The 27,952-nt window shown below is 33.1% G+C and overlaps 2 protein-coding genes across 2 annotated transcripts; both read left to right on the forward strand.

Moving 5' to 3' along the window:
* Window positions 1–13,498: 13,498 nt before the first annotated feature.
* Window positions 13,499–14,778, forward strand: LOC110995598 (transmembrane protein 147). The gene is made up of 4 exons (XM_022262846.2): window positions 13,499–13,683; window positions 13,769–13,910; window positions 14,165–14,287; window positions 14,365–14,778. The coding sequence occupies exons 1-4, from the start codon at window positions 13,607–13,609 to the stop codon at window positions 14,710–14,712; spliced, it is 690 nt and encodes a 229-aa protein (XP_022118538.1). The 5' UTR covers window positions 13,499–13,606; the 3' UTR covers window positions 14,713–14,778.
* A 904-nt stretch (window positions 14,779–15,682) lies between these two features.
* Window positions 15,683–27,750, forward strand: LOC110995602. Its single transcript, XM_045631380.1, has 10 exons — window positions 15,683–16,349; window positions 16,426–16,604; window positions 17,075–17,165; window positions 18,755–18,911; window positions 20,280–20,427; window positions 21,494–21,638; window positions 22,424–22,577; window positions 24,507–24,642; window positions 25,102–25,424; window positions 25,685–27,750. The coding sequence occupies exons 1-9, from the start codon at window positions 16,044–16,046 to the stop codon at window positions 25,421–25,423; spliced, it is 1,638 nt and encodes a 545-aa protein (XP_045487336.1). The 5' UTR covers window positions 15,683–16,043; the 3' UTR covers window position 25,424; window positions 25,685–27,750.
* The last annotated feature ends 202 nt before the right edge of the window (window positions 27,751–27,952 follow it).

Raw genomic sequence — 27,952 nt, forward strand, 5'->3', positions numbered from 1 at the left:
CCACCTTTGTTTCGGGGTGATAAAAACTATTTTTTAGCTTAACAGCCATACAATTTCGACATAACTTAAGCATTGAATTTATAAGTAAAACCATTGTTACATTGTTCTTATATAGGAGAACTGTTGATGTAAATATTAGGTTTGTATTTTAGGAAGGAATAAGACTTAGAAGCAGCAAATCAAATCAAATCATGTATTCATTTAGGTAGTAATGTACACTTATAAACGACAAAAATAAATACATAATTTTAAATTTAACCACAGTTCTCAAATCAAGGGTGTGAACGGAAGAGAAGAACTTCCAAAAATCTCCGCCACTCTATTAAATCACCTTATCTGTGAAATGTCTTTTCTTTTTTCCCTTCACGCATATAAGTGTATGACGGACGTTTTTTAAATAATATTTTAAAACAAGTAGATAAAATTGTGTAAAAATTGTCATTTAATTCGGGAATTTCAGATTGGATAAAAGGAATTAAAGGAAATGTTTAATTGTAAAGTAGCTTTAACAAAAGCTATTATGATTTTTGTTAATAGCAATTCCTTGAGAAATAAATATAAACCTTCAAACAGAAGGTAACTCTGTTAAAGTTGAATCTTTAGAGAAAGCAATTAGGTAACTGTACAAGAAGCTTGTTAGCAAGTGTACATGCTTCAGAGGTCACATAACAATCCATTTGGTAATTAAATTGTGGCCCCGAGAACTACCCCGCGGGCAAACTCCGCAAGCAAACACCGCGCGCTTACTTTTACAATTACTTTTCGATATTGTTTCCCAATTAAATGACAGTTCTGTAGAGTCAGTTTGGTTGCTTTTATTTCCTGAATTCTTATTGTCTATCAACTCTATAGATAAGGATTTTACGTTACAATGCGTACTTAAATTTTATTATACAAAATTTAGTTCAATATCATATCGCTCGTGGTATGAAGGGGAAAAAATTAAAAATATGTACTAAAAATAATAAAAACGAGTACAGATTAGATTAATTATATTTAATCAATAAAAAAGCTCAATGACTTACTTTTGAAAATGTTCATAATGGCATTGTTGAAATGATTTTAAACCAATAAAAAATGTTAGTCGTAAGCCCAAAAAACATGCTTATAATAGAATCTTCATGACAAAATGCTCACTTTAAGAACCTACCTTTTAAAATACAAAATTGGAAATAAATAAAATACCTCAATTACATTTATAGAATGTATTGCAATTCGGCAGACGACCAGACGAAGGGTCCCTACAATGTGACAGGGAGAGACCCCCGGACTTCACAATCACACAACTACCTCTATACAATTGATTTCTTTTATTAATTCAATAGTAAAACACTAATACACTCTCGCAAAACTTTATTTTCAATACTATAACCTTTAAATTAAACAATATACTTATTATAATTATTTACTCATACACATGGCAGTTTCTGACATTTACATAAATGTGGGCTTAAACAAATCATTTGGACAATAAACACACTTCTAAAATTGTAAAAAACTTGTATAGAATGGACAAAACATAAACATGAATTCTTAATAGTCTCAAAATTCTATTCTATAATTATTTTAGGAATAATAACTATAAACAAAGAATATATTCAGTGATAATTACCGTTGTTTTGCCCTTTACGTGCTCGCATTAAACGATATAATGTGTTTTTGCGAAGTGGCAACAACTTTCTCCTAATTAATGATAAATAATGCGCTTCAAATATGATTACTTCACGAGAACAAAGAATATTTGCACGAGTTTATTGTACCGTGGTAAAAGTACAGTTATTTCTTTGTTAAGCTGACACAGCTGGTATTATCCATGCTAATTATGCTAAAAATAGTTCGAAATTGCATCAGCCAATCTATAATTAAGGCTAGCGAATAGTTTTAATAATTCGACCGCTTTTTTTAACATTTAAACCTTAAATACCAATGTCTATATTGACTTTTTAATTGGTGTGTTGTATTATTATTAAAAAACAATAATTTCATATATAGAAATAACTGCCGAATTTGTTTTGTCATTCATCATCATAGACACAATTTTGAAAGTTCTTAGAAAAGAGTTTTGTTCACTAAGATCCATAACTAAGGAAACGCCGATTCTATTGATTAATTTTATATTCTTTTTTTAAAATCTGTCAGTAATTTCATGAAAGTTGACTGAATTTTAAACGCAATTAAAAACATAGTTTCATTTAATTGCCAAGAAAAACGTTTTTATTTGATTAATGTGTATACTATATCGTATTTTTTCATCATAGACAGTTTTCAGCACTGTATAATAGAATGTTGAGTTTAAACGAGATTGTTCTTAGCTCCCTTTGAAGGTAGCGATAGAAACGGGTCGGTCGGCGCCTCTGAATAGGTATGCTAATTTGGACAGCGCAGAGCCGGCTTCATCAGCATATTGATGACAAACTAAACTTAGGTCAGTATTCATATGAAGCTCAATTCTTATAACAAGGTAGACGGTAACAATCTTGATGTTAGGTTTATAGATATTTCTAATATCCGAGTGAGTAAACAACTTTTTTAAACAAAGTTTTTACAAAAATCTCTACATATTCTCTTTTCAAATAAATTTCTCTAATTGTAAAAATGCCTATATGTATAATATAAACTGGTAAATTTATCGAATCACGGCTCCATCTCAAATTTTTTGCCACATATTTCAGGAGCTGTTTTATTTTGGAGCCGTCGTGATTCGTCAAAATTACAAATAAAGTCAATGCTTATAATAAATACTTTATGTTCAATCACATAAGAGTTTTGTAAAAGCGGTGTTACTATTTTATTGAGAATTGTTAATTTGACTATTTTAAACTTTACTCTAGTGATAAACACACCTTTAGTTACAGCCCTGGAGACTGACCTAGGCAATTATCATTATAATCATTCGCCCCGCATCTGGCATTCCATTCAAATTTTGTATCCCTTTTATGTTTCGCAACCGTCACCGATCCGGGCTCCGGACATCTACATTGGAATGCAAACTTTTCTTGCATTCCACACGATACCGTTAAATTTGAATTTGTTTACCGCATCTGCGCATGTGTGCTGTAGGCGAATATACGCGGTATGCGCATGCACAGCCCGCAGACTGATGGATGACAGGTGACGTCGGCGCCGCAAAGGACCCGCTTCCATACACTGCATAAATATCATCTAGATTCTAACCCAGGAATTTTATATTGCCTTTAATTAGTTCCATCGTCAAAAGAATTGCTATGCATGCTACTTTAATTGTATTCATTGCAATAAAAAGGATGTTATTTGGTTATTATGTTAGTTTAATGACCAACATAATTGCAAAATGGTAACATAGTATAACGGTTTGCTTGTTATAATGGCGGTTCATCTTGTTTTATAAATACTTTGCTAAAGAAATAAATAAAAAACGACTAAAATCTATGAAAAGTTATATCGCGATCATTGATGAATACAGTTATATAGAATTTTTTGCTATTTTCATACTTTGATACAATAAAAAAGAGACGCAATCTGTTCAAGGATCTTGTTGAACGTTGGCTGAGGAGTTGTTGTGTCCGCTCGTTTTGCCGATCAATAGTGTGGCACTAAACGATTTGCGATTCCTGCTTTTTTATCTTAATCTTCATCTATACAGTAATAGTTTATATACAACAAACGGGAAGCGAATACACATAAAAACATAAAAATTCACGTTGTCTAACTATTACTTATACAATATTACATATTAAAACATCAAGTGTTATATAAACGGAAATTGTATGGAATAAAACATACGATTTCAATCTTAAAATGAACGCAAAGGTAATATAAAATTCTGAATTCAACACGCGTATTTAATCAGCTTATGAGAACTCTATCTGGGAGTTTTTCTCCGTCGAGACATGGGCATGTAGGCGGCAGTATGGAGCGGTAGGTATGTAGGAGCTGGGTTGCGATATCTCATAGGCGCCATGCACATAAAACTGCATTAACAGCCATTCGTTATAGCTAAACGATCACGGACGCCCAGCCACGTAGTTGACCGCAATCCGATATCATAACGCATGCTTCGTATCAGCGTAGATTACAATTATAATGAGTAAAAAGTGAGTTTAATGATGAAGAATCATTCCTATACTGCACATAAAGCTTCATTCATTATATTGGGTGTGTTTGATTTTTTCGATAAGCACGTTTCGCTGACACAAGTTGGAACTTCCCCCGAATAGTCCCTATTCATTGAATGCGTAATAAGCGAGGTGCAGTGAATGCTAAGATGGACTTATGGATCGATGCAGCACTAGGGTAGGTAGGAAATAATAGAAGAATTTAAGTCAATGTATTCTGATTAAATATTACGTAATGGTCATAATCAATATTCCTCACAGAAATTTTGAACTAGTAATAATGGAAAGGACTAACAATCTATTAGAGACTGGTAAATTAAATCGCAATTTTATTCAGTTATTTATTAACGAAAGTATGAAAACAAAGACTACTTGAACACATCTTGGAGAATAAATAAACCATAAACTAAAAGAAACATTGCGGAGCGAAGTTAAAACACGCACGCGAGATAAGTCGCATCAATTTTTTCCGACACCACAAAATCCCTCGGCGACGCGGGGTCAAATGTACCTTTATGCGAAGAATAATAAGAGTATGGAGCTGTGCCTTATTTTTTATTTAAGTTAATTATTATTAAAATACTAGGTTCAGTTGGCATTGTATTCCATATTGGGTGCTCGTAAAATTTACTTCATTATCTTTGAAGATTTTTATGAAATTTGGATAACTTAATAGATACGAGTATGACGTATGAACCCTGTAAGAGCACCTTAAAAACCAACAACAAACAAAATTTTACTTAAATATTAATGTATGACAGGTAAAAACGTTGGGAAAAAGCAGTTGAGCGTGTCCACAAAAAGTATGTTTCAACCGCGATGTATATTGTATGAGTGGCTGAATTTCAAGTGTTTTTTCATCTCTAATGGATTGCGCAGACCCCACTCTCCAGCGAGATAAATATACGTAGACAAAAACTGTCTTATTTACATTCCGGTAGGTATAAGTTTTACGACCATCTTTTGGTGAAAGATACATTTCTCACCGTAAGTAAATATTTAGGTCTTGGCCTCAGATTTCTGAATCTGTTTCATGATCATTTTTAAATCTAATAGGCAAGTAGGTGATCAGCCTCCACACTGACACGCGTCGTCGACTTTTTGGGACTAAGACATGTCGGTTTCCTCACGATATTTTCCTTCATCGTTCGAGCAAATGTTAAATGCGCTCATAGAAAGAAAGTCCATTGGTGCACAGCCGGGGATCAAACCTACGACCTCAGGTATGAGAGTCGCACACTGGAGCCACTAGGCCGAGAAAAGGAACTAGGCCAACTCTGCTCAAATATTAATACCCATAGGTATTTAAATTAAACCAAGAGTTTAAACAGACGACATCAGGTGTTACAGTCAAGCCACGAGGCTAAAACTTCTCTTAGTGGGATTGCAATCACCAAATCGAAATCCTTTCTCTTTTTTCTTTACATTCCCAGTTTGATTTGCTAACAATTTACGTAAAATTAAATTGTGTGGGGCAATTTGTGACATCCTCCCCCGTAGTCAGACTCGCACGGCTGAACAGCGCCAAGTCATCACTGGTGTATTTATCAAGACCTCGCTTTCAGATATTTCTTAACGCTTCTTTATGATAATGGAAATGATAGATTAGCTGCCTATTGGATCATGTTACACGGCTACTTAGTCACTCGGTACTAAGGATTATTTATCGATAAATAGGTGACGTCATTTTACACAGTAAATGTAACTAACGAATTACCATAGATAAAATATTATAAGTAGAAACATGAGAGGTTTTGAGATGCAACTACAAATAAAAAATCTTTGTCACAGTGATACTTAGTCGTTTTATAAAAGACGTAATTGGAAAAAAAAAATAATAATTAATTAAATCAGTCGTTTATTGACCGAACATATAAGATATTTTTGTCGTTTTTTTATTATGACTGTTATTAACTGACTCGAAACTGAGATGTAAAGCGCCTATTTATATTATTTCAACTTCGAGCAGTGTTGGTCTAGTGGTTAAAACGTGCGACTCTCAACCCTGGGGTTCGTTTCCTGACTGTGTACTAATGGACATTCTTCTCATTCTCATACATTTAACACTTTTCGTAAGGTAAAGGAAACCATCGTCAGGAAACCGGCATGACTTAGACCCAAAAAAGACTAGAAATGATCACAGATCAGAGATAGAGATCTATGGGACTTGACAAAGGTTGTAGCGCCATTGATAATTGGTATATATTATTTCAACTTAAACGTAGATAATATGTATGCACAATGTTGGTACTGAATTCACTGCCTTAGACCGAGTGGAGCAAAGATGGCTTGCATACAATGTTAATATATAAAATGTAGCATCACAAAAGACTTGCCTTGTAGCGCAAAGTAATGTCTTAGTCATTATATCAAGTTTCTGATAGAGTAAATCACACATGATTAGTTTAATGGCATTGCCGAGTTAGAGGGTCATCCATCACTTATCGCTAATGTGTCCACAACCCTTTACTCATCCGTCTCACTCCTATAGCTATTCTTCATCATGTAGGAGTATCCCCATCCTATCAATATTATAAACCTAAAGTTTACGATACATTGCTATGCTCTGAGTACGCGCTTCGTTGTATGCCAGTGGTTTTATTGTGAAAGGCAATCGGACAATATCAAGGAATAATAAAGTTTGTCAGTTAATACTTTTTACACGTGTAGAAATGAGCGTGACGTTATGATCTTCGGTGAGAGCAGTTGGTGCTGTAGATCCGCCGTGAAACAACAATAAAACTTTAAGTGCGTCACGCCTCGCGGCCATTTCGCAGTTGCGTTAATAACCCAATACCTATCCACTTTATTGCTAATCAGTGATCTATGTTTATTACTTTTTACTTTAAAAAGAGAACACTTTCATTGTCGAAACATTTGAAGTACATACAATTCGTAAAATCTTCAATATTAGTAACGCACTTCACTTATACCAAAATCCCTAGTCTCGTGTATTAGAACCATTAAGAGAATATAAGAAACTTTAATATAAGCATTAAAAGGAAATCAAGGCTGCTTCAGCATTATGTTCGAATAAAATATTTTGATGGCTGGCAACACGCGGACTCAAAATCATATCTTGTAACGACCGCCATCATGCAAGTAATGGTTCTCCAGGATGTAGCCGTAATAGTAAAATGAGCTTATTATCACATAAAATTCCTTTTACAGGACATGTTACTCGGGTCGATTGACAGATGTCTCAATAAGCTTTCCATAAAAACCTAATACGACATCTGTAATCCATTAAATTAGTGTTAGTTAAATAGACATCCGTGTTTTTATACGTGCCTCGAAGGAAGTAAATTGAGCACCTGTCACAATGCATCGAGTATTGTGACGTGTGGTGTGAACTCTATTACAATTTAAAACGACGGACGGCCCACTCCCCATGTAGATAATATTAGAAAAATATTTCTTTCTCGAACACACCCTCGCGTGGTTTTACTGGTTTAAATCTAATATAGTCCAAGAGCTATGGATTAGGTATTATCTGAAAATACTTCAATATCGTTTTCTGTTAATAATATAAATTTACATTTTAAAATTAGATTACTTATATTACTTATTGATGTTTCAATTCCTGTGACCCTTAAATAGGGCCGGGATTAGATATCTTTCTACGTCTGTTTCACTGATCATACCCAAATGCGTGATCATCCTTCTACTCCTAAGCAATTATAGTTTCACTAAGAATCGAACCTAAAACTTCTGGATATACCTACGATATATTATGCTTTACCATCTAAGCTACTTAACAAATTAAACAGTTTTCGCATCGTGCTTATAATTTCAATAATAATCTTGATTTAACCAATTTTATTTATATCATGCCTGCCTAAGTGTAGGTTTTATATGACTATTGTATAGTAAATTAGCTGAGAGAATATTCAATACTTTATTAATGACTTTTATACCTATAGGTAAATTACCTAAATAAGTGATCGTGTCTTGGTCTATAAATATAAAATCTCTCAAATTGCGCAGAGTCCAATGTTAGGGGATCGGAAACGATGTGAAAATTTAAACTTAATCCCCTGCATTGTGCACTACTGCCAGGATAATCGTTCCACACTTTACATTTATGCTTTTGGCTGTGCAAAAATAATTCTTTTTTCTTTGCACTTATAAACGACTTTACAAAGCTTCGTCAGCAATTTCTTTTTTGTACATCGAAGTAATGGTCACTCATATTGGATTGTTACTTTATATTTTTTGTTCGGATTATCGTGTCGTGGGAGTGTGTGGCATTATTAGTTGACTATAGAAATATGAGCGGTTCTAATTGGGCAGCTACAATCATTTTATTACGTGTTATTTAATAAATGGAGCGGGCACGGTTTTAAATTTACGGTTTAAAACTTTGACAGACACAAAGTGATTTTTCAATTACCGTCAAATATTTCGACATTTTATAGCAAATACAAGAAAATCTATTCGGTAACACGAGCCTTTGAACAAAAATCGTCGCGAACCTTCACAAATCGTAATCCTCTTAGAAAACATTTCCAATTTAAAAAGAATTCCTTTCATCCCTCAGCGAAGGGTACGCGTAAAAAATAAAAGGAAATGCGAGAGGATCAGAGAGGCACGTAGTGTTTATATGTAGGTATATGTAGGTAACAGGGCGAACTCCTCGATTTTTTACAGGTCGCTTCTTCCGCCGAGAAAGCATCTATTGAAACTCCACTCAGGCCGTGTTAGCTGCCTATTTAGTATAAAAAGGGTCGAATTTTTCGGGAACCTTTTTTATCCCCCTAACTCCCTACCCACACCTTTTGTACAGACCAAACCTTTATCGTTTAGATACGATTCAATTGATATAAAGTATTATTTATCTGTTTTCTAAAACCTCCCCGTATCACATACGATTTTTTATAATAAAGGTAAGAAAATTATTTCGGAATTAAATATCTATTTATTTATTCGAGTACTACATAATATAGAGTAGAAGATAAGCCTAAGTTTTCATGTGATTTAGCCTTTAGCCACGCTTATTATTATTCGCATGTAGATCTAAATATTTTAATTAAAGGATCTCAGTACTTCAGTAGTTCATAGTTTATTAAAGTTCCAACTATAGAAAACCTTCATCGTGTCAATTATGCATAAATTGCTCCAAAATAGAAAACACGTGTAATAATATTTCCCTCGGTCATCCTACCACCCTCTACCATTTCAAATATTTAAAGGTCGGAATTTGATCGAGCTCCGAAGGCCGAGTGGTACAATTGGATCACACGAGCCGCGACCGCTTCGATTCATCCGACTTCACTCAAATCTACTTATCCAACAAAATTTGATTTCAATAGCCCTAAGTAAACCAGAGAATTTGTATCAATTTGCTACGTTCACTAAGTGTAACTTTATTGCAAACAAAAATGTTTAGAATTTTCCAAAGAGTATCTTGGAATTCTAATTACACCTCCTATCTTTGTTTGTTTTATTCACAGATAATAGTAATAAGTTACAACACAGCCAATGTATGTATGTAGGCCTATACTTTGAAATTCGGATTCAAAAATGACAAAGATTTCCGAATAGCGGTAGCGTACACATAAAGCAAGTTTGATCGTCCTGGGATCGGTTAACCCACGTTACACCACATCTCCCAACGGACAACTCCGACTTTCCACAAAGAAAATAGCAATCAAAATTTGATTTACCGCCACCCGCGGCCATATATCAAACCTCTCTAATCCGAAGTCGGAGAAGGACTCGAAACTAAGGGGATTTACTTCCACTATAAACATTATGGCGATTTGAAAGTACATCAAATAATGTGTTAGTTACATGTAACACCTTCAAACCTTTTTTTATAATGCCTTTGATGCTATACTAAAACTACAGTAATAATGTTATTACACTTTACATTCCCTATCGGATTTCCGTCTGGAAAATATACGGGCCCGTCGCTCAATATTCAGTGGCATATAAAACCAAATTGGACTTTTTGATCAGCCACCAAATATTCTATGCTCGCTCGTCGGTATCCTATACATAAAGAATGAAGCTCGTTCTTGAGAATATAATGTTTACGAAACGATGGTAGAGCGCTTACAAATCGGGTTCTTTAAATTATTATGAAATTTTTAGCGATCTTATTTTGTACTGCTTGCTAATTGCTTATTCTTAAATTGTCTGCACTTAAAAATTTATATCGAAATCTCCGAATCTTTTGAATATAACATAACAGCAAATAACAGATAATATCTAACTTGAGACCGACAATTCATAGCCACATTAATCACTAAGTTTATATCCCACGAAACTGCTAAAATAATACGTAGATAAAAGTTAAAGTAATAAGGGGATATTAGACGAAAGTAACAAAACTAGTATTCCCTACCGAGAGGACAGTTTTGCATCGAGATCGATCGCCGGAGGGTGCAAGAGGGCCGGTGAGGAATGTCGCATTAGGGAGTTTGCATGGGGTCACGCTAAGCCGTTTCCGATAAGACCCCCGCGCGGACCTTCTCAATACACGCTTATCTGCCTGCCGCCGGCCGCACTCGCCTGCACTGTGCGTGACGCGAATAATGCACGACTCACGAACTTCCCCAAATTGAAATCATTTTTCTATAGCACACCTATTCACGAAATATCAGAAATTGTTTAACAAGGTTGCAAAAACTAAAAATATTAAATTGCATTGGATTGGTAAGTAACTTTATTGAGGTCGGTGGAAATGTTGTAAGCTTTTCCAAAAATTACACGGTTTTCCAAGCTTTATCCTTGAACGACAGGGATTAACCTAAACAAAAAACTCACGCCATCTCAAGATTGAGATCTCGAGAGCATCTCCACATGATAAATAACAGTTTCCCCGCTTTTTACACGCTGCGAGGGTGTCACGCAAAAAAATGAATAAGGAAATTTACCTAATGGCCTCGATTCTTTATTCTCTATCGCCATTGTGAGTGGACAAAGCTATAATGGAGGGTTGACGTGAGCCGTATACTCTGAATACTTCTATTTTTTATACAACTTATTGTTAAAATCTTGCGTTGGAAAATCTTGTCTATACGAGATATTATGGCCGTTGATTTCTTTGGCCTTGGATTAGAGACATCCAAATTTTCAATATCCCTTCTAGCAATTACTAAAACGTTCGATTGAAAAATATTTTGAGTAGAAATCATTTACATTTAAAAAAATTGTACACAGATCCAATTCTTAAAAGGCCGGCAACGCGCTCGCGAGTCCTCTGGTATTGAGTGTATGGCGGCGGTATCACTTAACATCAGGTGAGCCTCTTGCCCGTTTGCCCCGTTCTATTGAAAAAAAGGTCCAATCGTAAAGATGATCGGTTTTTATTGCCCCGTTTTCATATATATGTTAGTAAATAATTGTGCGTACAGCATTGCAACACAGAATTTTTAACACAGAACTTTAATTACGTAATAATAAATTAGCGGCGCTACTGTCTTTTTAGGACTGGGCCTCAGATGTCTGTATTTCATGATCAATTCTGAATATAATAGGCAAGTAGGTGAGCAGCCTCCTGTCCCAACACCCCTGGGCAGTTTTCATAGCACTGTAGCGAAATTATTTCATAAATAAATATGAACCAGGTACTAAAAAACATGTACATATTTTTATTTAGTACTTAGAAATTTAAACAAAAAATAATTGTGGGAAAAATATTTTTTTACATGTATTCAATAAAGTAAACAGTTATTTTATATAACTATTTATTTTGAAACCTATCAAACTAGCTTAAATATATAAACTATTTAAATAATCATTTAAATATGTGTTTATTAGTGTATTGAACAATATATTGGCACCAGTAGATTTTTGTTATTATTATTATCTTACATTCTCAATTTAGTTTATAAAATAGAAATCCTAATACAATTTAATACAGACCAATGTAGTTCTGGTGGATACATAAGACCACCAAACAAAACTGTATAGCAATTTAGATTAAAAATTCAAAGCAATAATGAAACAAACCTGCATATGCTCTAAATGGCAAAAAAACACAAGGTACTTTAAACACAAGTAAAAAGTCATTTTAATTATTATTTAGATACCCTTTTAAAAGTTATACAATACAAATGAATACAGAACGTTAATTTTTGACAAAAAATTTAAACAAAGTGAAAAAAATTCAACTCACCAAATCCACACTACACTCCACCATTCAAACTAATTTCTTCAAGACTGATTTGTAGTACATTACAAAAGATAAATGTATAATTATTATGCAAATAACAGACAGGTTGTAAGCATGACAGTCGTTGAAGTACTGCAGTCCAACGGAGCCTGTCTCGGGTCCCTCGGAGAGAACCAACTATACTCCGGACAAATAAAATCTAAATTCACAAAACTCTTTTTTGCTATTGGATAACAAACTCATGACCCCTTTTGCGCGTGTGCTGTAAAAACTAAAGGGTTAAAAAAGTTACCCCTTTGCTGTCGCACCCCTCTTTTGCATCCCTTTCTTTGGGTCCCTAAATATGTAGCTATATACCAGGCTTGTTTAAGACTATTGAATAGGACACCTAGGTATTGCGATACAAAAAACAATAATAAATAAATGATTGATAACACATAATGTAAACAAAAATTTTAAAAACTCATATACACTTACAGCCTTTTAAATCTAAATTCGAATGCATTAGGTATATAGAAATAATATATAGAAAAACTCCATTATAATTCATGCCTTGAAGTTAAATCTTTTTTTTGTTATAGGTTCTTTTTAATATTACATCAAAGAGAAAAATTCCTCTCACCTCAAAGGCATAAACAACATTGGAGTAATAAACTAAATATGATATTCTTAAATTACAAAAATGGAGTCCTGTCTATACTGTACATATAATAGAAAACTATTGGGGCCTATGATTCAATATTCATATATAATAGCCTATTTATAAATTTATGCCATAATTCATACATTTACTTCTTACTCCATACTTTCTTATGTCATGAAGCTAATAGCTATGCTTTGAAACAGTTTTTTGCAAATTGTCAATAAACCTATAATCAATATTATAGGCTTACAGACAATGTCAAAGGTTTTTTACGCGAACTATTTATATCTTTTCTTTTCAATTTTTTTTATGGTAACCTATATTTTTCCTATAAGTATCATAATAAGTAGGACATGGGTTTGAGAATATAATTAACAGTTTTGACTTATACGTTTAACTATTAAAAATATTTTTTTATATACATTCAGAAATGAAATATGTACATATTAAATTTAATTTCTTAATAATTGAGAACAATCTGTGATCTGAGTTGATGCCCACAAATAAAATAGAGAGACTGTTGTTGTTTCTTGACTATTAGTTGCTATCTGCTATTGTCAAACTCAAATACATTGATGGTTGACACATGACAGGTATGTGAAGAAGACATCTGTGATCGGACAGAACATTGAACAACCTACTTAGTACTTATAATCTTGAGCTTTTGGGAGACGAGCGGCAAGTAATAACAAGCTGTAATCAAAAAATACTTGATTTATAATAGTGGTAGTTAGTACAGATAAAATAATGACTTTATACCATTTCGGTAATTGTCTGGCTTTGGTTTACGCACCATATCATATGGCATACAAATTTTCTGGAATGTAAGAATGATAAATTCATAACAAGGTTAGCCTAATTAAATAAAAGTAATTTGTCTAAATTTATTTGATGTTTGTGTCATTTCAGATCAGAATATGCTACCTTTTCGAAGTGTATCTATGCTGGAGGGCTCTACATATTTACTCAGCTTTGTAAAATGTTACTTCTTGCTACTTTCTTTCCAGACTATGATAACACTCATGCTTCTGGGGAATATGATGTCTTCTTAGTATGTATTCCTACAAATTTTAGTTTTCAATTTTTTTACTGGGATAAGTGAGGCCTGCATCCTATTTCTTTTAATTAGAGTATTGAAAGTTGAACAGTTTTTAAGATTCTGAAATATATATTCAATACTTACTTACAAAGAAAACCTTGAAATAAATTAGAATCTTGGATTAAAGACCAGATTAAAAACTTAACACCTATTTGACAGCACTTAGATTCTGTTTGTTTTACTTATTATGCTTATTTAATTTTCAGGAAATTTTGAAAGCCACAGTTGATTTGGCTGATCTACTTGGTTTGTATTTTGCAATCAGTTCTGTACCTGGCAAAGGTCATGCAAAAATTTTAACTGCAGCAATTGGATGGGCAAGTGCTGAGGTAATCATGCTTTACAATATAATTTGTAAAAATATTGCAAATAAAGGGTGACTTAGAAATGCTAAAATCATTTTCAGGTAATTGTCACAAGAAGTGTTCTATTGTGGGTTGGTGCTCGTGGTTCTGAATTTGATTGGAAATATGTGCGATCTTGTGCTGAATCAAATGTAGCACTATTACAACATGCATCAACAGCAGCATTAGTATGGCTGTGGACAAGAAGTGACTTGCCAAAAAAACACTACCCAATTGTTATGGCCCTTTTAGCTTTGTCTCCATATAGAAATTTGTTTGAAGAAGCAGTGGCAAGTGTTTTATCTCTAAGTGCCTGGACCCTGTTGGCAGTTCGAGCAATACATGCATCTGCAGTTGGTTTAACAGCATTAGCTATGTATGCTGTGCTGGCACAGCAAATTGGAATGTAATAGTTTTATAGTACATTATTTATTAATTGATGTAGAACTCTTAAATTAGAGTGTGTGAATGAATGATATTTTATTTTAAATTGGTGTAAGGTGAAATGCTACTTTAACATAATAAATAATATTCCTTAAAAATTCTTTAATATATAATAATTAATATTTATCCTTTTTTTCCTCACTGAATTTATATTTACACTAACATTAAAATAGAAATCATAGATTTGATTATATTAATGTTTCATTATATATCATTAGGATGCTAAATTATTTTCAGTGAAACACTATGATCAATAGGAGTGATCTATGGAAATAGGTAAAAAAATGTAACCAACAATATTTCTGTTGATTGGTCATGTTGAACGAATAGTTGTACAGGGGATGTGATTCTGCATAAAAAATTGATTTTTCCTTATTTTTGAATTCATTTAGAAATAAAAACCGTCAATTTATTATTTTATTTATCATTATTTTATTAATAAAAATAAACAATAGTAAAAATATAAACACAAATTGAAAGTTTTAGAATAATCGAAATTAACCTAATCTCGTTTTGATAGATTTTATGTGACACTTGATAGATGCTAAGTGTATGCCTTTTCAGTAGCACATTGCAGTATTTTTTATTGTATGATTTGTATGTAACCTTGTATAGTGTTCAATTTTTATAGGTAGCTTTATCATCCTTTCGATGTTTTATAATAAAACATAAATACATCGAGTATATCAATACTTTCAAAGCATCGAATCTAGATTCTAGAGAATGTATCGCAATCATCTGAAATCTCTCTCTCTCTCTCATATTCTGTAGTTATATTGTGTCCATAGCTACGGTCAATTCTCATTTCTCGCAACGTAGAGAATGTATCGCATTGTAAACGTCGATGTATTCCTAATCTGAAATCTCTCTCTCTCATGTTCTGTAGTTATATTGTGTCCATACCTACGGTCAATTCTCATTTCTCGCAACGTTTTGTCAATTGTCAGAAGTTTATTCACAAATCTTGTTTACATTTTAATAGTGTAGTGTTTTTAATTTTAGAAAACTTAAAACAAATAAATAAACAGGATAATTGCTTTAGTAATTTTAATATTACTTCTAGATTTCTAAAAACATAGAAAAGGCGGTGAATTAGGCGTGAACGTATATACAAAAGGATTCTCCTCGTTCCAATGCTATGTGGCGTTTTATGTATTTTTGTCCGTGATTTAGATGACTTATTTTCCTTTTGATAACCTTTAACACGGGCTTTCTTACTGTATTTAAGCATAAGTTTTCTTAGACCTCGTGTGAAGACGTATCTTCATCTACTATGGACTGAATCTTTAATAAAACAATGATAATAACGGTACTGGTACTTGTACTGTTGAACGGGTTCCTAAGTTATGCGGAATATGTGAATATCAATTGTAGCAATAATTCCGAGTCAAAATTGACTTTTATTCCTAGCAAAGATGTTGCAGGACGTTATAATATTAATTGGTGTACAGAGAGTGATAAAGAGGTGACAAGTTGGGAACTCACTTTAAGGTATATTGAAAATAGGTCAGAGAATGAATGCCAAAAATATAGCCTTATGATGAGAGGTCCTCAACACTCATTCTTTCGAAGAAGATTGGATATGGATCTCAACTGTACAAATGTAAGTTTAAGCTTATGAATGAATATTTACAGAAACGTTGCAGTTTTTATTTACATATGATTTATAAATATTCCAGGCGTGCTTTTCAACAAGTTTGGATCTAATATTTAATGGCACTTGTTATCACATAAAGACCTTACTTCATCATGGAAATAACAGTACCAGTCCCAGTGATTATGTTTTTTATGCCAAAAATGAATATTCAAAACAACAATTTACAGAAAGCCAAAGTCCCGTCAATACACAAAGCAATGGGTAAGTATTCAAATTATACCACTTATTGCATTTATTAACTTCTTCTATGCTGATATTTTTTAAGAGCCCATGATACCCAGAAACTGCTAAGACTTGAGCTATTGTGTATTGTTATTTGAAAAATTAAAAAATGTTATCAATCACAGTAAAATTCATAAGCGAAACATACAACATACAAACAGTTGGCGCAACTCCGACTTTTGTATGTCAAAAATGTATTGAATTACATAGATATTACATTAGATATATACAGGAGTCATAGTTCTCTCTCGTCACATTTCTGTGTGTCTCTCTTATCTCGCCCTCAGAATGCCAGTGACCGAAAGTACTTTTATATACTAAAATACTATGGCTTTATTACATAGGCTCTTAACCAACATATTTTGAAAATAATGTGATAAAAATATAAATACACTGTTAGACTCATTCCAAATAAAGGCATTGTGTGCAATATAAGATTTATATTTCAGTGAGCATCTGACTGTTCACTGGTTCCTGAGCTACATACCAGCTTCAGAATATTCAATGGATTTGTTTGGGAACTCAACTGGTCAACCTCCGGTAAATGTTGTCTATGTTAATTAGTCACATACTATTTTTAATTTTATTGTTGTATGTTTGTGACTTGCCAGTTCTGTTTGATAAGTATTCGTTAAAAAATATAGTAATACTCATAACAATCTAAAACAGATAAAATAAAATAAAGGGCTTCTTCTAAAACTGTTATATAGTATATTATCATAAAAGAGTAACATTTAAACACATGTTATACATTTGTATTGATGATTGTGGGTTTATCCATTTTGTAGTTTAACCGATAATTTATTATCATTTATTTTGCTAAAATTAATTTTGGTAATTTTTTCCTCAATGCTTTAGAAAACTAATAGTGGCTATAAAGGAAATAGTAAATTGTGAACAATATGAAAATAATGAACGTGTGGCACTCGGTGATTGCCGCGGTAAAGCTATTGCATAGCATTTTTTAGCAACTGATGAAAATATAATTATTTTTTCTATGATATTAATGCAAGTTTTATCTTTGATATTAATTCAATCTACCACTCTACCACACTCAGACACCCCTATAAAGTCCGTCTCACTCTCACGAGTACCGGCTGCACCGGCCGCGCTTGCTACGTCACCGATCAGTGTTAGGTTTTTTTTCGTTACGGAATTTCTTGATTCGGTCGCCGCGCTCAAAGCCCGCGATAAAATCTATGCAATAGCTTAAAAATAAATAAACTAAAAAAATATAGTCTTTATAAAGTACCCTCAGTCAAAATAAAAAAATTCTCCTAAGAAATGAAATAATACAGCAAATATCTAAATAATATTCATGTGTTAATTGAATTGGATTTTAATATAGTATATTAGCAGCATACTGCGATATATTTTAACTGCTGTTCTGGTATGGAGTAATTTAATAATCATCTATCAAGGTCAGATCATTGATAGCTCCTACGTGGGTAATAACGCTAATGTGAGTGATTACGTCATTTAACGACACACACTCTACTGCATAATAATTGGAGACAAATTGTTTTGTTAATCACAGTTAATATATACGCAATACTAAGTTTTATACAATTTTTTCACTGGCACAAAGTTTAGAAACAAGAAAACCTTCCTTCCTTATTCCGATACAGACTGTATCACTCAATTCTTCCCTTCACAGATAGCCTCTGTTTTTGAGATTTGGCTGTTATAGATTAGATATAATTGTTTATTATAAGAGTGGCATAACGCAATCAACACTTCTTTAGTATTCCAATTCGTATCGAAATAAATATCGTTACAGATACGCATGAAATAGTAGGATTTGATAGCGTCTTTCATTAAATTACTAAGACATTAACCACTTTTCGCATATGCAGAAATAGCTGCAGTTTACAACCCTTCATAATTGATACATTATTATCCATAGTTGTATACAACCCGAACATATAGTTAACAAGTTATTTACTGAAAATCTCTTTCGACAATATGATATCCTAAACATTTCTTCAGTAAAATTTAATATTTTAAGCTTTCCAGAAACCCTAAAACATGTATAAATATGTAAGCGATCGACTTAGTTTAACATGTTTTCTTAATTTTAAAAAAGGTATAGATACAAAATTCTAACGAAGTTTTAAAATATTTTTCAGATAGACGTAACCAACAATTGTACTGTAGTAGGCAGAAGGCAAACTGAAGTAGTGTGCTCTTTGTGGGTGCCCTATGGTGACTATCGGATGCGACTCCAACATTTGGCACCTTGGACAACTGGATCGATATTTAACTCTATCACAGAGTACAGCTTTGGTTAGTTCCACAAAACTATTTCAAAATAGGAAAATTTGTAGAAGTAATTGTTGCGTTATACTATACGTATAGTAACAAATATATATAGATATATATAATACGTATAGTAAAAATTTCCAGTTGTTATCCTGTTAAATTAATGTTCTGTGTATTAAATATTGATTTCTTTCAAACAGAACATCTAAAACCATTTTTGTATGCAAGTTCCGATGTAGTTCTCTTAGGGTGGATTCTAACAAAATCGTCAGTTAATCGAGGGTAAATCAATTTTACGTTTATCATCTACAATCCTAAGAATAGTGGGCCTATTCGGGAATTTTTACTATTCTGCGTATATATATTTATATATTACGTAAGCGAATGTCAAAGATATAATAGTTTTACAGTTTTAACCGATGAGGAATTGGAGATGGCTGCAGTGCAAAATGATCTTCATAAGTTGACAACGCTATTAGATCATTATAGTTTGACAGTAATTTTGATACTTGAAAAAAAAAAAGTTTTAGTCAATGAACGAAACGCATAGAAAATAATCATATTTCGCATAATCGCTGGATCTCCTTCCGCAGACTTGATAAAAATATATTAAACATGTTTGAGAGTGTTTCAGTAGGGTTTAAATGTTATATTTTTGTAACATATAATACAGTCAAAACCGTTTTCGACGACATCGTTTAGAACAACATACCGGTTATATTGACCAACATCAATGGTCCCAGGTTCTTAATAAATATGTTATCGGCCATTACGACTATCGGTTTTTTTTTATAATGGAGCTGCGAACCCACCCCTGACTTTTGCTTATCAGGGTCCTTTTTTTGCTGCAACATTTTGGTCATTTTGAATTAATTACAGGGCGTAACAATATTCCGGGCGCCGTTGAATATTCCCGTCCTCCCCAGAATCCGCTCGCAAAATTTTTCCAGGGCCGTCCTGTGCCCCGCAAGGATGTCGGGCAGCACATTGCGTGTCATCCGCATCCCCACGGTCTGCTCCAGATCGTGCCTTTGAATGGCGAATATGGGGCACTCCACTAGGAGATGCTCCACCGTTTGTATTGTGTTTTCGTCGCATTCACATGCGGGACTCGTTTTTATTTTGAAACGGTGGAGGTATTCCGCGAAGGCTCCATGCCCTGTCAAAATTTGGGTCATTATAGGGTTAAACCCTTTGGTCCTTTCGATTTTGTACGCAGCTTCTGGGTCGGGCAAGAACATCCTAGTTGTCGCCCCGGTTGTTTCTTCGGACTGTCTCTTGACCCATTCCCGCACCGTGCCACGACTATCGGTTATAACGACTAAATATGAGTAGTCCCTTCAATGTCGTTATAACAGATTTTGACTGTATGTGGTTGTAAAAAAATTTCAGAGCATAAACCAGAGAATCCGGTGCCTGTTACACATGACAATAGTGGGCTGCTATGGATCACCTGTGGAGCTCTTGCATTCGCTGTTACACTTGCCGTTGCCCTTGGGCTAGTTTGTCGCCGTATCGAAAGCAAACGGGTTTGGATGCAGTAAGTGTATACATGCTTAAATAATAATAAAAAAAATCTACACAGAAACAAAACTGATGAATATAAAACAATTATTTCAATACAATACCAGCTTCATAATCTATAAAATTTTAAATGACTACATACACACTAACATTACATTCACTAAAATAAATCAAATTCAAAAGCGCAGTTCACGACGCCCTCATAATTTAATTCTACCTAAGTATAGAACTAATTACCGCAAAAAAACATTGAGCGTTGGGGGAATACTGCGGTATAATAGACTCCAAAAATGTAAAAAGTGTTTTTTTTTCAAATTCTACCGTTAGCCTATAAGTGTTCTCATGTAAGTGACTAATGTCTATTATGAGAATAAATGTCTTTAAACCTAAACTATATAATTTTGAAATATCGATATGTTCTTTATAAAATCATGGAAAAAAAATGTTATGCAAATTTACACACAAATGTCATACTTAACAAATGGATTACTTTTAAAATTGGGTTTTATAAGAGATAGCTTGATTTATTTCTTCATTTATTTTTTATGCCTCTGTCTCTAATATGGAAGGCAACTTCAACTTTAAAATTTTGTTTAGGTTTTTAATTTTTACAAAATATTGAAAATAATTAATTTGTTATGGACAAATGTGGCTTGATGCAAGTACATTTAAATTAATTTTCCTGTAAATAATAATTACTGAAATTCCTTTGTATTAAGAATCTCATTGAACCAAAGATAAAATAATAGTAAAAAAGTAAGATGACAATTTAAATTAAACTTATATTTGTTCTAATGACACTGTCAAGTGGTCAAGAAATTTTAGTGGAACAAATAATTTTAATCTAACAAAAACAAAGATATTAATTTGTTTCTTTATTTAATTTAAAATTTTATATAACAATAATACAATTATCAATTATGTATCATAATTATTGTTCATTTTAAGCGATATTTTTGTATAATTATTAAGTAAATAACTTTCTGTTTTTTTAAATGAAATAAAAAACTGACAATAATTATGATACTAAATTTTTTTTTTTAATTTTAGATATTTTTTATAAGGAATGATTTTCATTTTAGATGGATAATGCAATCAGTATGGAAGCGGAATTCGGCAGGAACGTGTCGCGGTCGCGTAGTGCTCGTATACGCAAGGGATTGCCCGCACGTTATGAGGCTTGCAGCCGCATTAAGAACGCTCTTAGCTCGTGTCACTGATGACCCGGTAATAAATTGACTCTTTTAACATACTTACAGTATGAGTCAACAATTTGAAAAGCTTTCAATTTTCAAAAAAAGTTCTTTTTGATTTGGTTTCAAACTTTTTACTATATTAATTAATTATTATTTTTAAGTAACTTATTACTCATTTAATAGAAAAATACAAATAATGTACTAATCCTATAGGCAAGTTATAATATTAAAGCAGTATTGGCCTAGACCTCAGCGTGCGAGTCTTATCTTTGAATTCCTAGGTGCGAACCTTATGCGTATTTAACAATTGATCGTACGGTTAAGGGAAACATCGTAAAGAAACTGGCTTTAGTCAAAAACGTCCAAAAAGTAGGCGTGTTTTTTTTTTATTTCATAATATTATCTACTTCTTCTCAACCTTATTAAAAATAAATTAATAGAATCTAAAAAAGCCTTAACCATTTCATAATAGAGTCATATTTTTTACAACAAATAAAAAACATTTTTAGTTAAATATTTCATTGGGGATGAAATTTTTTAATGTAATTATTATTTTTCATTTTTGAGTTCTCTTTTGTTCAATTTTTAGTATATATTAAAAGATTTCATTTTAAAAAGGTATTTTATATGAAATGAGTTGATTTAATTCTTCAGTTATGAGTGATTTCTGGATAATAGTCTCGCCTAACAGAGGCCCTAAGCGCAAGATATATTTTAACTTTATTTTCAATTCTCCCTTAGTTTGTATATATTTTGCCATCTTGTTTGTTATCTTTTATTAAGTGATTTAAATAAATACAAAAATAAATCTTCCAGGTGTATGACGTGTACTGTCCCGAACGCTGGTCGACAATCGCAGGTGCTGCAGGTGAGTGGATGCGACGAGCTGTGACGTCACCTGATACACGACTGGTGTTATTGCAGACTCCTGCCCTGCAACACCTGCATCGGGCTACAGGGGATCTTACGCGTGAGTATCTTTGTCACTACATAGTATAAAACAAAGTCGCTTTCTCTGTCCCTATGTCCCTTTGTATGCTTAAATCTTTGAAACTACGCAACGGATTTTGATGCGGTTTTTTTAAATAGATAGAGTGATTCGAGAGGAAGGTTTATATGTGTAATAACATCCATTAAATAGTGAAGAAGTACTGTTATTTTTGAGGTTTCTAATGTGATGTCGTAAATAATTACATTTTTTCCACTTATATTGCAAACGCAGGCTGAACTCTACGAGTTTTATCAAAATAATGCACTAAGTATTGTACACATTGAAAATGTCTACAGAAAAGTCCGTGATGGTATATGTCTATCTCTTATGGATAACCCACATTTTTATATACAACGTTCACAGATTTTCTATAGTGTATTTAGTATCAGCATTGCACCCGTGCGAAGCCGGGGCGGGTCGCTAGTAGTAAATATGGAAATCAAACTTCTCTTTCTTCCAATGCCCAATCCATTTTTGACAATCGGGGATAGACATCTTAAATATTGATAAAAGTGTGCCACTAACCAATCGACATCCATGGTAGGTCGGATCGGTGTATGTGGATAGACCTTTGTATGAAAATGACAGTTTAATTGTTCTAATATTCTATCTTAAGATTTTAACTTACACCAGTTTAAAGAAAAATAAAAAAGCTATTTGATATGTTTTTAACATAGACATGTATATTTAAATGTTATTTGTACGGTTTTATTTACTTTATTAGGTTTATATTGATTATCAAATACGAGTGTAGAAGAGATTGCATTGTATCCATCGCCAAAAATGGATTGTATTCGTAAGGTTTTGTTATTGGAATGCTCATTTTTTGTAATTGAATTGTTTCGTAATTGAATCTCAGATTGTTTTCAATCTTATGGATTAATTATTGGGTTTGGGCGTAACTCTTTATTGTACTAGCATTACCTACTACGTTTGAAATATATCAAATACTTATATTGTGATTGATGAATGTTTTAAATAATATTAAAATGTTTAGCGAACTGTGGAATCGACTCCCGGTAGGGGTCTTCCCTGAGAGATACGACCTCCAACTATTCAAAATTCAAGCGTACTCCTCTCTCAAAAGCCAGCAACGCATCTACTAAAAATGGGTGTCTATGGGCTGCGATGACTGCCCTTTTTGCCCGCAGGCTCATTTGCCCCCCTATGTAGACTTTAATTCATGTGTCCTTTTCTGTTATTGTCAATTTTACATTTAATTAATTTGCTTTGTACTATAAGTTTTTATTCATAGTTTTATTTTCCCTTAATAAATACAGTCAAAATCGATTTCGACGACATCGTTTAGAATCCCAATTATATTGACCGAAATCAAAGGTCCCGGCTGAATTCTATTCTTCTTAATTCAGGTTCTTAATAACAACATCGTCGGCTATTACGACTATCGGTTTTTACGACCAACTATGAGTAGGCCCTTCGATGTCGTTATAACAGATTTAAATTTTATGATGTCTTAAGAATTTTAAAAGTTGTGCTCATCTTTATCTATTTTTTTTCTCACACTGTTTGCCTGGAAGAGATCGCTAGAAAGCGATAAGTTGGTCTCCTTTTTTCACTGCAAGTATCCCTTTTTGTATACTTGCAACGAAGTGTTAATAAATAAATATGTGTACGTTACTACGCTTATGAGGTATAGGATTTTATCTTAAGATTCAGAGTCGGAACTTAGTACTAAGTGCAACTTTAGTCCGTCATGCGATTGAGATTGAGATTTAGAAATGAGAATTGGATTTTGACTTACATAGACTGTTCTAAATTACTGTTTTAAAAACGCGCACAGTCATTGTATACGTATACGTCAGTCGTTTCAAAAAATCGTCTCACCTTAATGTGTAAAAACAAAAAAAAATTTAAATATATACTATTAAATATAAGTTTTCCAAATAGCTGAACATCCACTCCTAGGCAGTGTTGCGGTGTACCGTCAGCCACATGGTGCTGATGAGTTGGTGACGCTCGCATTGCGGCTTCTCAACGAAACTGCGCACCGTACCGCGCAGTATCGCAAGTTCTATAAGATCACGTGAGTAATATTTTATTTAATATATAATATAAATATGTAATTACTAAATTGTGTTAATTGTCTTTTAACCTACTTATTAAAAGCGAGGAGGAGTTCAATTCGAGTTTTGTTTTTAACGACTTATCGATGTCCGTATAAACAACGTACGCGCATACGCATTTTAACTAAATATTATAAAACAAATATAATATGAAGTTTCTGTTCCATTATCGTTAATGTAAGATATCGACAGCTGTTTAAAATAATTTATATTGTTAAACTTTTGTGTTTTGTCTTGAGCAAAAAAGCAGAATATTAAAAAACATACATTTCATATTGTATTTATATCTTTCCCGTTACTTCTTACTTAGAGTACTCAAATGAATTAAACGCTAAGTCGTATTATTATTATTATGAAATTAGTTTTTTATCGGTTTTAAATAGGTTCAAAATTTATATCTTATATCCGTTGACTTTCAGTGTATCCGGTCTGGAAGTGGACGTAGTACCCACAGTGACCCCATACCGCAGCTATCAGTTGCCCCAAGACGCGCTAGTCTTGCTTCGAGATCTCGATCCATCTCTTTTCCCCACCGATTCTGTCCAGACCCCCAATGAGGAAAATCGATCTTCAAATGAAGCCCCCCTTAACCGGTTTCCTTCTGTCGAAGCCCCCCAATCTCCTCCCGAAAACCCCGAGCTTAAAAAGGAATTGCAAGTACTTCAAGAGGCAGCTTCGGAACTGGTCGCATACGTGCGTGAAAATCCTGCCTATTTGACGGAACAGCTCTTCTTTATATAAGGTAATTATTTTGTATAACTTTTTCTAATTTTTTTTTTATATTTTTTTCTATTTTATGACATAATTTTCAGTCAGTATAGACACTATGATCCTAATATATATCCCCTATAAACATATATAATCTGTAAAATTAATTTAAATAAACTAATTCTACCGATTTGGACCCGCTAAATTCTAAAACAAAACACCGCTCAACATTTAATTTTGCATTAATCAGATTTTTTAAAAGTGTTTGTAATAATTATACTTTCGCTATTTCAGTGAGAATGCCTGACGCATATGACTAATCCAATCGCCCATGTGCGGCGAGATTCCTTATGCGGGACCAACAAGGAGTGTCAGGTGTTTGAAATTTCTACTTTAAACTCAAGGTCACGTGACCCAACGAAGGATCAAAATCTACAATAAAATAAATTATGCATTTGTCGTTATAAAGTACGACTCAAATAACAATTGAATGGGAATATTGCATTTGGTGTACGCGTATTAACAAAAGTTTTATATCAGTTTTAAACTCGATTAACATTATTTATCAAACTTAACCTGTGGAATGCAGAAGTCGTCTACGTGTTGTCTATAGCCGTAATAACGTTTTAGTATATAATAAAAAAATACATGTTCATTAGTTAGGTCACGTGACCATCCCCATACATCGTTTGGCGGTAGTGATTCACACCTAAAGTGAATCGCAGGTTAAACCTCAGGTCAACTGAAACTTTTTACGATATTTTATACCGTAGAGAACAGGTTTTGTCTATGTAAACGTAACATCAGTCTTGTTTAGTTGTTTAGTTTGTATTAAATGTGGAAATTTTTGTACAATGCAACTTGTCAGTCTTGTAGATATAGAATAAGAGTTTTTAAAAACTTACTTTACTGGTATTCGTGACCTTGAAAAATGATATACCTACCTCATACATTCACTTGATATTGGTGAAAACCCCAATGAAGTCCGTGCAGTAATTCTTGGTATTATCCCGAATAGACAGACATACACGGCGAAAGACTTGTTTTTATATAATTTCACATGTGTGACTGACTTAGGTGGGCATCTTTTCACTTGAACTCAATACATCATGGTTAGAGCGCGGCCACACGATGCGGTAAAGCTGCGGTGCGGCGCCGCAGCGGTGCTGCAACGTCATCCTACATACAAATTACATGCGCGGCATCGCACCGCAAGCGCGCCGAACTTGTGACCTGCGAGACGAGGCGTTTTTGTCCCACCATCGTTATTTTTTAATATATGACACTCATAAACGTGGTTTTCTATTGGTAAAAATAATAAAAATCCAGACATTACCTCTATATTAGTATGAATAAATATTGAACAGATGTGAAAGGGATTGTAGGAGTCGTGCACTAAAAGGCAGAAGCCTCGGACAATACGTAAAATCGAATTCGTACTATCGCAATAGTCGTAGCGGTATATTTTTGTGTAAAAGAACACCCTGATATGTATGTATGTTTGTATGTATGTGTATTTGGAATAAAATTGAAGTACTAACATACGTTTAATATAAAATACATGTAGAATCTGCGGAAAGAAAACTGCGTGGCGGTTATACAAACTATTAACATTCTAGAATTCGATACATTTTTCAAGTATCAAGATTTATGTCGAACTATAATGACGTAATGCTGCCAACATAACAAAAAAGGTAATTTAAGACAGCTCAAATCATGACGTTTTCTTTTCGCACAGACTATATCGTTACTTGTGCTGAAACTGCAGCTGCCCTGTACAAAAAACAATTATCTAGTCTAATCTAATATATCAGACAGATAGGACCCCGAATTTGTTACTAGATGGCGTTCTTATTACATTTGCGTCTATATCTGTGGTAGGATACGATATTTCAAAAACCTACCACCCCTATGTTGTCTTAAAATGCATTCGTGAACCCTATGGCATTGCTGTCTATGGACGACGGACCCACTTGTATATTCAAAATTGTCTATTCCACTTTATTTATTAAAACAGTTCTTGAAAAAGATTCTACAAATTCAACCAAATGAACTTCGAAGTGAATAATAAATAAATATATAAAACTAATTTCAACCTTGAGTCAGTTTCAATTTTACTTATTGTGTCATCTTACAGATATTGTTTTTTAAATATATGGCAGAGACACTATATATTAAATATTGTTATAAATAGCTTTATATTTTTGTACCATAGATAATGTTGTATGAACTATGTGGCCTTACATAAGTTGTTGTTATTGTTTTGTTAGTAATAAGAGTCGTTTAGATTAAGAAATGTAAAACCATAATGTATAATGATAGTCATTGTTAACTTTTAATAATACAAACACCAAAACTTATGATTTATTATTTTTACCCTTTACCTAAAATTAATGGAGAAAAAAGTATATTCAATAGAAAAAAATAGTTAACTAGTCAAAGATAACGACGTGAAATCAGAGGGTTTAATAACAGCTCGCGTCGACATATTTTCATATAAATTTTTCGACTTTCTACATACACTATTGATAAGGTATGTTGACTAAGTCCCCAGGTGACTTT

The sequence above is a fragment of the Pieris rapae genome, chromosome 15 (genome assembly GCF_905147795.1).
Source record: "Pieris rapae chromosome 15, ilPieRapa1.1, whole genome shotgun sequence".
Taxonomy (NCBI): Eukaryota; Metazoa; Arthropoda; class Insecta; order Lepidoptera; family Pieridae; genus Pieris; species Pieris rapae.

Excerpts from the sequence above, each read along its gene's own strand:
- LOC110995598 (XM_022262846.2), top strand. The coding sequence starts at position 13,607 with ATGACTTTATACCATTTCGGTAATTGTCTGGCTTTGGTTTACGCACCA. Across the intron at positions 13,911-14,164 it reads GGGAATATGATGTCTTCTTA|GAAATTTTGAAAGCCACAGT; the intron begins GTATGTATTCCT and ends TTTAATTTTCAG. Across the intron at positions 14,288-14,364 it reads TTGGATGGGCAAGTGCTGAG|GTAATTGTCACAAGAAGTGT; the intron begins GTAATCATGCTT and ends AATCATTTTCAG.
- LOC110995602 (XM_045631380.1), top strand. The coding sequence starts at position 16,044 with ATGATAATAACGGTACTGGTACTTGTACTGTTGAACGGGTTCCTAAGT. Across the intron at positions 17,166-18,754 it reads ACTCAACTGGTCAACCTCCG|ATAGACGTAACCAACAATTG; the intron begins GTAAATGTTGTC and ends AATATTTTTCAG. Across the intron at positions 21,639-22,423 it reads CTCGTGTCACTGATGACCCG|GTGTATGACGTGTACTGTCC; the intron begins GTAATAAATTGA and ends TAAATCTTCCAG.